The sequence below is a fragment of the Chiloscyllium plagiosum genome, unplaced genomic scaffold (genome assembly GCF_037043375.1).
Source record: "Chiloscyllium plagiosum isolate Xiang-an unplaced genomic scaffold, Cpla_swu_hap1 HiC_scaffold_27, whole genome shotgun sequence".
Lineage (NCBI taxonomy): Eukaryota > Metazoa > Chordata > Chondrichthyes > Orectolobiformes > Hemiscylliidae > Chiloscyllium > Chiloscyllium plagiosum.
The window spans coordinates 56,323,443-56,337,251 of NW_028270165.1; the positions used below are offsets into that span (position 1 = coordinate 56,323,443).

Below are 13,809 nucleotides of genomic sequence, written 5' to 3' on the forward strand. Positions count from 1 at the left end.
CTCTTGCAAAGATGCCTGCCTTGAAGAAGTTTTCCTCCTCTCTCTACAAGAATCTCAAGGAATCCCTCTCCCACTGCAACTCCCAGGTCATTTCCTCTGCCCTGAAGCTCTTCAACCATGTCCTGAAACAGACTCGCTACCACAGCCACATTTGCTTCCTCAGTGCCTGTCTCCGTAACCAACTCATCCTACACAGATTCCGGACCACCTTTAAACCAGCAGAGTTCAGATCCGAACAGGCCACTTCACCCTCCTGTCTGACCTATCACCTTCATTCCCACCCCCATTCACCCATTGTACTCTTTGCTACCTTCCCCCACCCTCCTCCCTGACCTCCCCTCCAAACCCACCCCCATTCACCTATTGTACTCTATGCTACTTTCTCCCCACCCCCACCCTCACCCTCACCCTCACCCTCACCCTCACCCTCCTCTCATTTATCTCTCCACTCTGCAGGCTCTATTCCTGATAAAGGGCTTTTGCCCGAAACGTCGATTTTCTTGCTCCTCGGATGCTGCCTGAACTGCTGTGCTTTTCCAGCACCACTCTAATCAAAAGTGGATTGGCCATGTTGAATTACCCATAGTGCCCAGGGATGTGCATGTTAGGGTGGATTGGCCATGCCAAATAGTGCTGTGAGAAACAAATCAATTTAATCAATTTAATCAATAATTTTCAGTCCGAGTCAAAGAGTTCCGAAGCAGCACATTTATTCGAACATCTTGCAAGATGGGTGGCTGTATGAAGAGAGACATACCCAACAGTAAAATACAGAGCTTTTTATACTTTTCTGAGGGCTCTCTCAACACCTTACACTGAGCAATAAACCTATCATAAGTGTCTATTTCATTCTATTTTTTTTCCCATGGTGTGTGTGTGCAGGTGTGAGACACAGTGAAAGACACAAAGTGCACAAATCTTTATTCAATTTCCACCACCAGGAAGATAGGAAAACACCTGGGTGGCCAGTGACAAACACTGCCCTTCACATCAAAGGGCAGTGCTGTGTGATCAATACAGTGAAGGGGAGCATACGGACTAAATCAAAATAGAGTTGGAGGGAGAAATGATGCACTCCACTCCCTGCGGCGCCCACCTCTCCCTGAACAACTCCAGGGTGTTGGTGGACACCGCGTACTCCTTCTCCAAGGACACCCAGACCCTAACGTATCTATTTCATTCTATTTTTTTTTTCTTTTTTTTCCACCTAAGTGCGGTAGTGCTTATTTTATCCCCAGCACCCATGGTGTGTGTGTGCAGGTGTGAGACACAGTGGAAGACACAAAGTGCACCAATCTTTATTCAATTTCCACCACCAGGAAGATAGGAAAACACCCGGGTGGCCAGTGACAAGCACTGCCCTTCACATCAAAGGGCAATGCTGTGTGATCAAAACAGTGAGGGGGAGGGTAGGGACTAAATCAAAATAGAATTGGAGGGAGAAATGATGCACTCCACTCCCTGCGGTGCCCACCTCTCCCTGAACAACTCCAGGGTGTTGGTGGACACCGCGTGCTCCTTCTCCAAGGACACCCGGACCCTAACGTATCTATTTCATTCTATTTTTTTTTCTTTTTTTTCTTTTTTCTATTTTTTTTTCTTTTCTTTTTTACCCCCACACTACCACCAAAGTGCGGTAGTGCACTGTCCAGGTAATTTTATTTTTCCCCTTTAACCCCCACACTACCACCTAAGTGCAGTAGTGCTTATTTTATCCCCAGCACCCATGGTGTGTGTGTGCAGGTGTGAGACACAGTGAAAGACACAAAGTGCACCAATCTTTATTCAATTTCCACCACCAGGAAGATAGGAAAACACCAGGGTGGCCAGTGACAAGCACTGCCCTTCACATCAAAGGGCAGTGCTGTGTGATCAAAACAGTGAAGGGGAGGGTAGGGACTAAATCAAAATAGAGTTGGAGGGAGAAATGATGCACTCCACTCCCTGCGGCGCCCACCTCTCCCTGAACAACTCCAGGGTGTTGGTGGACACCGCGTGCTCCTTCTCCAAGGACACCCGGACCCTAACGTATCTATTTCATTCTATTTTTTTTTTTTCTTTTCTTTGCAGGTGTGAGACACAGTGGAAGGCACAAAGTGCACCAATCTTTATTCAATTTCCACCACCAGGAAGATAGGAAAACACCCGGGTGGCCAGTGACAAGCACTGCCCTTCACATCAAAGGGCAGTGCTGTGTGATCAAAACAGTGAAGGGGAGGGTAGGGACTAAATCAAAATAGAATTGGAGGGAGAAATAATGCACTCCACTCCCTGCGGCGCCCACCTCTCCCTGATCAACTCCAGGGTGTTGGTGGACACCGCGTGCTCCTTCTCCAAGGACACCCGGACCCTAACATATCTATTTCATTCTATCCCTTTATTTGGTGATTAATTGCACCCGTTATTCCTTCATTTGGTAATTCCCTGCACCCAAGCCTAAGCCTATCATGCTTATTAATTACTTCACCTGCTTTTCTTTAAATCTGCCTATTTGGCTGTCCTTGTTCGTTACAGCCTTCCTGTTGATTTGTCCAGTTCCTCTAATCTAACCTTCTGACTTCTGAGATCATCCTTTAATATCTTGATAGTCCAAAACGCGGACCTACAAACTATGAGCTTATTGCGAAATGCCCCTGCTGCCCTTTTATTTGTGGTCAGCTACAAGTAATTTCCTTGCTTAAAACTATTTCTTAAAAGACCCTTTATATTCTTTAAAATCAACGTACAACTGACAACCTGAAATTTATCTCTATCAATCCCTACCCCCATTCACCCATCGTACTCTTTGCTACCTTCCCCCACCCTCTTCCCTGACCTATCCCCTCCAACCCCATCCCCATTTACCCATTGTATTCAATGCTATTTTCTCCCCACCCCACCCACTCTCAGTTATCTCACCACCCTGCAGGCCTCTATTCCTGATGAAGGGCTTTTGCGTGAAGCGTCGATTTTCCTGCTCCTCGGATGCTGCCTGAACTGCTGTGCTTTTCCAGTACCTCTAATCTAAAGTGGATTGGCCATGCTGAAATACCCATAGTGCCTAGTGATGTGCAGGTTAGGGTGGATTGGTGATGCTAAATTACCATAGTGCCCAGGGATGTACAGGTGAGGGTGGATTGGCCATGCTAAATTACCCATAATGCCCAGTGATGTGCAGGTTAGTGTGGATTGGCTATGCTTTATTCCTGATGTTGGGCTTTTGCCCGAAACGTCGATTTTGCTGCTCCTCGGATGCTGCCTGAACTGCTGTGCTCTTCCAGCACCACAAATCCAAAATCTGCTTTCCAGCATCTGCAGTCATTGTTTTTACCCATGCTAAATTAGGCATAATATGCAGGCAAGGTGCATGACTCAGGGATAAATAAAGAGTAATGGGGACAGGGGAATGGGTGTGGGTGGGTGACCCTTGGGAGGGGTCGGTGAGGCCGAGTGGCCTGCTTCCACACTGTGGGGATTCTCTGAAGGGAGGGGTTTTTGGAAAATGTGTTCTCCTCCCCGTCTGCTGCAGGGGCAGCGCATGCGCAGTGCGGCGTCCCGCTGTTGGTTTCGTCCTGCCCCTCGGTCCTTTATTGACGTCACAACGCGGAAGTGGCGCTGTCAGTTTCAAAGTGAATCTCCCGCCCTCAGGACGACTCTTCATCCCGGGAGGGAGACAGAGATGGGAGGAGGGGAAATTGGTCACTTGTAGCAACTGGAGTGAATCCAGGGAGGGAGCAGCCTCCTCAAACTCAGGTATGTGTCTTAGTTACCCAGGCGAGGAGGGACTGAAGGATAGAGATTGGGAAGGGGGAGGGCTGGATATCTTTTCTGTTTTTAAGTTTAAAATGCACCCGATTCCCACCAGTAACTGCAACAGGTACAAGTACAGCACATGCAATATTCCTCATTGCAGCTTCAAGCCGGTTTTGCATCCTCTGTTCTTCCTCCACCTTGCTCCAGCACATTCAGCTTCTTTCCCTCATTCCCATTCCCCCCTGCCCTGATGTTCCAAGCTGACCCGCAAAAGATCGGTTTGTCCCTCCATTCTTTCCCGGTGGCGCCCATTACTCTTGTCTATTTCTTGCCTTATCCGGCCTTGTGCGTGAACAAAGTGTTAGCGTATATCCTCTTTCACTGCCAGCTGCTTCCTTGTTTGCGAAAGTAACATTTCCTCCCATTTTTCGCCGACACTGAGCCTTCTGACCTCCTTGATTGTGGTTTATTTTTTGTTTTTGCAGAAGCAGGAATCAGATGGTTATAACTGTACGAGCATATCTAGCTTAACCTACACCCCCTCCCCTCACAGCACCTTTATCTGTTTGTAACATCTACCATTGTTTACAGGCACATTTCATGTATGCACATTTTAGCTAATACAAAAGCAATTATATATTTCCTTTACATTGCTTTCATTCTTGTTAACTCCACTCTTGGCTGAAACAATTATACCCTGGCGTTAGTTCATTTATTTTGCAGAAGCAATTATGGTTGCAGAAGTAACACTGCTTTACCTATATCCCGCAGGGGTGACCCTACAACCTTGTATAAAATAATGTGGGGCATGGCGAGGGTAAATAGACAAGATCTTTGATCTGGGATTGCTCGTAGGTTTATGGTGAGGGTGAGATTTAAAAGAAATCTAAGGGGCAACTCCTATATACAGAGGGTGGTGTGTGTAAAGAATGAGCTGCCAGAGGAAGTAGTGACTGCTGGTACAATTACAACCTTTAAAAGGTATCTGGATGGGTATATGTTGGGAAACATTTAGAGAGATATGGGCCAAGTGCTGACAAATGGGGCTAGATTGATTTAGGATATCTGGTCAGCATGGACTGAAGGGACTGTTTCTGTGCTGTACATCTGTGATTCTGGCTTGCCACAAATGTTTGTCACGTCTGTATGTTCAGTTTCTCCCTGGTGTTGGTGTTAACACCTTGGTGTCTTATTTTGCTCCCCACATTCTGGGGACATTAACCGTTTCCTATCTGGTCGTTCTGATGATCTGGACTGCTGTCTGGATCTTTGGATTTCTGGGATTGGTCACTAAACAAACCTGGAAATGACTCTTTTGTCAATCATACAAGCAATAGTTTATTCTTTGATACAGCCGGGTCAGTAGACTCTGATCAGCCCAGAAGGATTAGATTAGATTAGATTCCCAACAGTGTGGAAACAGGCCCTTTGGCCCAACCAGTCCACACCGACCCTCTGAAGAGTAGCTCACCCAGATCCATCTCCCTCTAACTAATGCACCTAACATTATGGGCAATTTGCCAAACTGTACATCTTTGGATTGTGGAAGGAAACCATAGCACCCAGAGAAAACCCACGCAGACATGGGGAGAATGTGCAAACTCCACACAGCCAGCCCCTGGAGGCTGGAATCGAACCTGGGACCCTGGTGCTGTGAGGCAGCAGTGCTAACCGCTGGGCCACTGATGAGTACTCCCAGAGTGCCAGAAGAATCTGCTGACTTTTACAGAGTTTGTATAGAATTTATGTACATTGTTTAGAGTCAGACATTGAGCATGATCACATAGTAACAACCAATCAGATCCCGCAAGGTCCTCATGCATTTTTGACTTAGCCTAGGGTGGCACGGTGGCTCAATGGTTAGCACTGCTGCCTCACATCCCCAGGGTCCCAGGTTCGATTCCAGCCTTGGGTGACCATCTGTGTGGAGTTTGCACATTCTCCCCGTGTCTGCGTGGGTTTCCTCCGGGTGCTCCGGTTTCCTCCCACAGTCCAAAGATGTGCAGGTCAGGTGGATTGGCCATGCTAAATTGCCCATGGTGTTAGGTGCATTAGTCAGAGGGAAAATGGTTCTGGGTGGGTTACTCTTTGGAGGGTCAGTGTGGACAGGTTGGGCCGAAGGGCCTGTTTCCAAACTGTAGAGAATCTAACCTACTCTATCATTTCTTGTAGACAACCTGTTCTTGGAATCGTATTTGTCCTGTCTGGCGGTTAGGATTAAACCGTTACTTCTGCGATTGATGGTTAGGTTCACATTTGCAGTTTTTTTCACTGGATTGACATCAGTCTGTGGTTTCTTGTTTGTTCTGAGTCGTGAGTATCTGCCTGACTCAGTCCCACCGAGTTAGCCAAGCAGAAGCCATTTTGTCCTACCTCCCATGTTAAAGTGGAGGTTTGAGGTGGCCCAGGGAATCCTTTGAGAACTCAGACCTGTAAAGCCTCTCTCTTGGTTTGTCCTGGAGATCATACTCTTTGGAAGCCTGGAATAAAAACCTCTCATCATAAAGTCCCAAAATGCAATTCAATTCAATCCATTGCAGATGAGCACTGAGTTAATTCTCTACAGGATTCAACAGCCTCAGCACTAAAATGGTCTCTCTCTCTCTCTCGTGTCCTTTTGAACTCTCAAGACAGCAAAGATTTATTTTGTGAATGCCCCACTTGCAAGAGGTAGAAATAATCCATTATAATGGACAAGCTCCACCCATTAATTACACAGCTATGGATAGTACTGAGTCTTGTTTCAGGGTCAGATTCAAAGACTATCATTAATTTCACAAGGGAACGGCTGTGAATGTTATCACTTGGTGTCCTGTTCACACAGATTCACCGATTGTTGAGGTAAACGTTCTTAATTGCCTCACAGCATCCTGTTATCACTTGGTGAACCCAGGTGTCCCTATCTTTAAGTTCTCTCCTCTTTCTGAGCCTTCCTGCCTGTTTATTTTCTAGTGCAGTAAATGTATTCAATAATTGAGCATTACATTTTAATCTAAATGTTTAAAGACAAGTTTTAAGGCTATAGACTTTATCACCCAGATGCCCACACCCTCATTCCTCTCTTTGATTGCACCGCGATCACTGAAAGAGAAGGCTAGTCCAAACGAATGCCCTTCAAGGTGGTCCAGCCATCAACATCCTGCAGAGCGGCACCACCATCTTCGCAGCTCATCTGGTCATATTTATCATCGCCATCGACATGTGTGGGTGATTCATCAGATCGCAAAAGGAGCATCTTCTGGGGCAAATCTATATCACTAAGGGACCTCATAAGCCGAGCAATTAAATACCTAACAATACCAATACCGACAAACAGACATAGCTAAATTGATAAGCCAATTGTATCATGAGCCCGATTTGCAATTTCCCCAACTGGTCCCTTCAGTCATTCTGGAGGAGAAAGTGAGGTCTGCAGATGCTGAAGATAAGAGCTGAAAATGTGTTGCTGGAAAAGCGCAGCAGGTCAGGCAGCATCCAGGGAACAGGAGAATCGACGTTTCGGGCATAAGCCCTTTTTCAGGAAGGGCTTATACCCGAAACATCGATTCTCCTGTTCCCTGGATGCTGCCTGACCTGCTGCGCTTTTCCAGCAACACACCTTCAGTCATTGTCAAGGAATACCTGGATCTCTTGTATCTTAGTTAAAATTGCCAGTGAGATTGGGAATGGCCATAGTGCATTTATCTTGGACAATGGTGCAGACCTCACCCTCCTGGGCAGGTATGTAGTCTAAGGCATACTGATTCTGCACAGAGTAAAGACACAGGTCTGATCATCCCAGTTTTCTCTGTTTCAGAGCCTCTTGACTCTTATTCCCTCGAATGGTCAGGCTGTAAAAGAGGGAATTGCGGTTCTGTTGACTTGTCACCCCTGCCGATCCTTCCAAACTCAGCGTACTCTGGATTCACCAGCCTATCGGGTGTCCTGTATTGTCACCCAGTCCCTTGGGATCCTTCCAGTTGGAGCAAGGTTGGCTGAGACCGACCGCTGCATCCTCCTCAGATGGAGGTTCCATCGACTTGTCCACCGGCCAGGACAAGGTACTGTTGTGGGAACAAGGGCTCCGATAGTGACCTTATGAGGGACATCTTTGCCATCCAGGACAAGCTGAAGAAATAATAGTCTGGTTTGGTTTATATTTGGGAGAGTTTGTCAAAATAGGTTACTGAAATGTTACAGCAGGAAGTCTGGTCAGGTCTACAGGAGTAAAGGGTCGATGTTTTGCAAGAGGAGTCGCTTGAGCGCTGTAAAAAAAATGGGCCAAGTGACTTGAGCACTCGCACTGTATGGGAGACGATCGTCCTCAGAATGCTGTTCCCATTGGGCTCTCCCTTAGCTCTATTGTACACGGTCTTGGTGACAGTATCAGATTCTGAAAAGAGAAAAGGCCTATAAATGCGCAAGGAAAGGGTTCCGTTCCAGGTCCATGTGCAGCAAAAGGCCTACTGTACCCCAGCCAGTGTTACACCAGCTGTTTGTATACACAGACCGGAGCTATTGGAAAGTGATATTTCTCTTCGCAGGGTCGGCATTAGGAATTCTGACGAATAGAATGGAATTGGGGACTGGGGACAGGGCACGTAAGTCATCTCCCGATAGAGAGGAGTAACATACTACTGCCTCTGGAGTGAAGAGCGTTCTGTGGGTCTGTATACACAAGTTCTTTGTGGATTGAGGAGTTTCCCCTATCAGGCTTCCCTTTTTCTCGAGGAAGCCCGTCCTGCAAAAAGGGATGATGTTCCTGGGCGTCCTTAAAATATTTACCATACTAATGGGGTTGATCATTTTTATCCTCACTAGGCTTGCGTCTGCAGTTAAAATAAAAAAAACATGGTAACGACATGGTAACTCTCACTGATTTCTACTGTCCAGATGGACCATCTGGTCTTTCTGATGTAAGAGTCCATTGCAATAATCAATCTTCATCACGTTCCACACGTCAAAGGCGTCTGGTCCGGTGCATTGGACGACATCTCCTCGGCATAGGTGGTGGATAATCTCTGATCATTCCTGGTCGCATCCATAGTTAGTGGCTTTCCCCATCAGGATGTTGTACGTGATCAGAAAGGTGAGGAGATAGGCGATCCCCCACATGTCCCTCCTCTTAGTTCAAGTATCTGCAATAAGATCAACATGAGAAAAATAGCAAGATTCAAAAACCCAGCTGGACAGGGTCCACTCCTTTTGTTGGGATTCCAGGATTCTTTCCTCCTCTTCCCCCAAACCTTTTGATTAGTGCGGCCAATCAATTTACAATGGTGCAGTTGGACCCAAGCTGAGCGCCCAGCGACTGTGACCGCTGTAGGGGTGGGAAGTAAAACCTGGAAGGGGCCATCCTAATGAGGTTGGAGATCTTTGCCAGTCCAGTTCTTGACGAGCACCAACGAACCAGGCTCTACCCGTGACGAGGCTGAAAGGGGGGGAACATTGCTGTAGGCCGCACGCTCCTGGGAGTGAAAGGCACGCATAACACTAGTTAGAGCAAGAACACTAGTTAGAGCAAGAATCATTGCTTCGGTCATGTGGTGGAGGTGGACTGAGAAGGGAGCAGAATCGTTCTAAGGGGTACGGAGAGGGTGACCAGAGAGACTCTCAGCTGGAGACAGTTGTGTCTTGATCGCAGATATGGATCGCATCTGGAATAAGGCCACAGGGATTAGCATAACCAGGAGAGGCCAGACTCTGCCATTAATTTGGCAAGCTTAGTCTTGAGTTTGGTTAAAACATTCAACAATGCCAGCCGCCTGAGGATGATAAGCACCATGCAGTTGCCGACAAATACAAAGCTGGGAACAGAGTTCTCCGTTAATATTACCTACAAAGTGTGGTCCATTGTCCGAGCTAATGTACGCAGGTATACAGAAGCAGGGAATTATTTCCTTAAACAAAATCTTCACCACAGTCTCAGCAGTAGCGTTAGGAGGAGGGTAGGCTTCAATCCACTTTGAAAAGACATCAGCAATAAGCAAAACATATTTATAGCAACTCAACTCATTTCTCCAACTCAATGAAGTCCAGTTGAAGTGTCTCCAAGGGACCCTCCAGCAAGGGAGTTCTCGTAGTTAGAATGGAGTGAGAACAGAGGGGGGTGGGAAGAGTGGGATGGTAATTTCAATTTTGTGGAACAACAAAACAATATTCCACAGAAAGTAGAATTACTTGTTCTCAATTTCTACTCTGCACTGATACTGATGACTTTTGTAATCTCTTTTTTTGCAGAGTATTTGAAGATCTGAAGACTGAAGTTTCAAAATCAACATATGAAGGGCTTATGCCCGAAACATTGACTCTCCTGCTCCTCGGATGCTGCCTGACTCTCCTGTGCTTTTACAGCGCCACATTTTTTGACTGACTCTCCAGCGTCTGCAGTCCTCACTTTGATGTCAATGTCTGACAGTCATTCAATCCATCGGGACAGCAACTATGTTTGACTGTGATTTCTGTGAGAGGGATCAACGCTTTTTGGTTCCTGTTTGAGGATGTTTTCAGCATCAGTGGGACTGGACGAGAGACCCCACTGTTGCAGCGCACTGTGTGTGGAGCCTAAAACAGTTATACGGCCTGGGAAGGGGATTTCACGGCAGGGAGGGGCTCCCGACGCGTTTGTGTGCAGCTGAAGCTGTGGCCATGGAGAAACCCGAGGAATCCCACCCCGTGGAGAAATTGTGGAAGTGTGGCGACTGTGGGAAAGGCTTCCGTTTCCCGTCTGTCCTGGAGTCTCATCGGCACTGTCACACCGGGGAGAGGCCATTCCCCTGCACCGACTGCGGGAAGGCCTTCAGACATTCCTCCCACCTGCTGAGGCACCAGCGGGTCCACACGGGGGAGAGGCCCTTCAGCTGCCGTGAGTGCGGGAAAGCCTTCAGCAATTCTTCCACCCTGCTGACCCACCAGCGGGTCCACACGGGCGAGAGACCCTTCAGCTGCCGCGAGTGCGGGAAGGCCTTCAGCACTTCTTCCACCCTGCTGAGGCACCAGCGTGTCCACACCGGGGAGAGGCCCTTCAGCTGCCGCGAGTGTGGGAAGGCCTTCAGCAATTCCTCCTCCCTGCTGACCCACCAGCATGTCCACACGGGGGAAAGGCCGTTCACCTGCTCTCAGTGCAGGAAGGGCTTCACCTACTCCTCCAACCTGCTGAGGCACCAGCGGATCCACACGGGGGAGAGACCCTTCAGCTGCCCCGAGTGCGGGAAGACCTTCAGCACATCCTACACCCTGCTGAGGCACCAGCGGATCCACACAGGAGAGAGGCCATTCACATGATCTCAGTGCGGGCAGGGCTTCAGGTATTCCTCCCACCTGCACAAGCACCAGCGGGTCCACACGGGGCAGAGGCCCTTCAGCTGCCCCGAATGCAGGAAGGCCTTCAGCAATTCTTGCAAACTGCTGACCCACCAGCATGTCCACACAAGGGAGAGGCCGTTCACCTGATCTCAGTGCAGGAAGGGCTTCACTTACTCCTGCAACCTGCGGAAGCACCCGCGAGTTCACGTGCCATCGCAGGGGGATTGAAGGAGTGGCGGCCGAGTGCCATTATCGATTGGACTGTCAACCCGGTTCTGGGGACTCCGGGTTCGAATCCCGCCACGACAGATGGCAGAATTGGTATTCGGTCAGAAATGTGGAGTTCGGAATCTAACCATGAGACCGTTTCAGGAAGGGGGGTGGTACAGGGGAGAAAGCCCCCATCTGATTCACTCTCTCCCTTGTTAGAGAATGGAACCGCCATTGTGGGAAAGGATTCACTCAGTCGTTCCAGCTGCATCCTTTACCCGGACTGGCCTACATGTGACCCCAGACCCACAGCAGTCTGGTTGACTACACTGCACTTCCCCCACTGGCAAATGAGCGGGGAGAAACTTACTAGGAGAGAGGGAATGGGTTGAAATTGCTGAGTGAGGCAATACTTCCTCCGGGTTACGGCTGTGCCAAGGATCTAATTACAACCTGGTGCTGCCCAATAGTAAAGACAGTGGGGTTTGTGTGGGCTTTGATCTTGAGCTGTTTAAAAAGCAGCTACTTTGTCTATGCCTTTTTTGCAGGGGGGGAATCTGAAGCTGTAAAAATAGTCGGGTCACAATAAAGGTTAAACTGAACTTACCGCCAGGCTCAGACTCTCAATGAAAGCTTTGAGCTCCAAGAGGTTTTTTGTTTAAAGCTGCTCCTCTCTTTCAGCCTCCTGCACTGAGTTTCCAATGTCGTGTATCAGATGGAGCAGTGAATGAGTAGCTAGTGTCATTAGAAATTGTAAATCTTTCAGGTACTGTGTTGTTTCATCAGCATTGTAAAGTTTACTGGCAGCACCAGGATGTGTGGGCTGTGTTCACTAGAAATGATGTGGAGGTGTCGGTATTAGACTGGGTTGATAAAGTTTAAAAAAATCACACAATACCAGGTTATTGTCCAACAGGTTTATTTGGAAGCACTAGCTTTCTGAGTGCTGCTCCTTCATCGGGTAGCTGTGGAGCAGCATCGTAAGACACAGAACGTATATCAAAAGGTCAGTATCATGCAACTGATGGAATATATTGAACAAGCCTAGATTGCTGTCAAGTCTTTCATCTCTTCGAATGGGTGTAGGTTTTGGTTCATTAATGTGTAACTGCCAGAACATCTCTTAAGTCACATTTTTGAGATGACTTAAGGTTTTATAAAAAAGATAACATCTCAGCTCAGACAATGCATTAAAGGTGTGAGATTTGAGTCTGTCAGTATTTCAATCTTTAATCAGACTGGTTCTATTTCCAAAGGAGGAATTCATAAAATTACTTGGATTGATTGCCTGGAAATTGTATGCTTTTTGAGCAAAATTGAATGTATCTGCAAATATAATTCTGCCAATGCAAATTCACTCAAGAATTGTGGGTGCGTGCATGTGAGTTTGTGCGTGAGAGTGTGTACATGCTTGGTAAAGTGTGAGTGTGATGGAGTATAAGCCTGTGAGAGCATTGGCGGGGGAAATGTTTGTGTGTGTCTGAGGGGGAGCATGTGTGTGAGAGGTATTAATACAAGCAAGGGGTTGCATTTTGCTTAAACAAGGAAGGGCAGCACTTGTCCAGATAATGGTAAGGCCCTGGGTCATGTTATAGAACAGACAGACATGGGTGGGAGGGGGTGTTCAGGTACATAGTTCTTTGGAAGTTGCATCACAGGTAGACAGGGCGGTTAAGAAGGCATTTAGCAGCATAGCATTCATTGTTCACACCATTGAGTATAGGGGTTGGGACATCATGTTGAGGTTGCATAGGGTGTTGGTGAGGCCACTTTGAGTGCTGAGTACGGTTCTGGTGGCCCTGTAATAGGAAGAATACTATTAGAGAGAGTTTGGTAAAGATTTACCAGAATGTTGCCAGGACTGGAGGGTTTGAGTTATAAGGAGAGACTGGGACTTTATTCATGCGAGTGCAGGAGATTGATAAAATCATGAGGAATGGAGGTAAGGTGAATAGCAAAGGGCTCTTGCTTAGCGTCGGGGAGCTCAAAACTTGGGGGCATATTGCTTGGAGTAGAAAGATTTAAAAGGAACCTGAGGAGCAACATTTTGAAAGAGGGTGGCTTTGTATGTGGAATGAACTTGCTGAGGATGTGGTAGATGCAGGTACAGTTACAACATTGAAACAGCATTTGGATGGGAACATGAATAGTAAGGTTGAGAGGGATTATGGGCCAAATTCAGGCAAGTGGGACTGGTTTAGTTTGGAATCCTGGTCGGCATGGACGAATTGGACTGAAGGGTCTGTTTCTGTGCTGCATATCTTTATTGAAACCAGTAGAATTCTGAAAGGGGCTTGACAGGATAGATGCAGATAAAATGCTCCTTTGTGGGGAGGGTCATCGAATTCCGACAATGTGGAAGCAGGTCATTCAGCCCATCTCTTCCTCTCTGGCCCTCCTGAACAGTATCCCACTCATACCCAACCCCTTACTCCGTAATTCCCATGTTGAAACTTTATTGCTGGAACAGCACAGCAGGTCAGGCAGCATCCAGGGAACAGGAGATTCGACGTTTCGGGCACAGGCCCTTCTTCAGGAATGAGCAGAGAGTGTTCAGCAGGAGAAGATAAAAGGTAGGGAGGA

At 47.5% G+C, this 13,809-nt stretch overlaps 1 protein-coding gene across 1 annotated transcript in view; it reads left to right on the forward strand.

The window, feature by feature from the left end:
- Positions 1 to 11,163, forward strand: part of LOC148144194 (uncharacterized) — a 264,591-nt gene extending 253,428 nt beyond the window's left edge. Inside the window, exon 2 of the mRNA XM_087974631.1 lies at positions 9,952 to 11,163. Coding sequence (XP_087830757.1) covers positions 10,360 to 10,995 — 636 coding nt within the window. The 5' untranslated portion in view covers positions 9,952 to 10,359 and the 3' untranslated portion in view covers positions 10,996 to 11,163. The remainder of the gene's footprint in view (positions 1 to 9,951) is intronic.
- Positions 11,164 to 13,809: the final 2,646 nt, after the last annotated feature.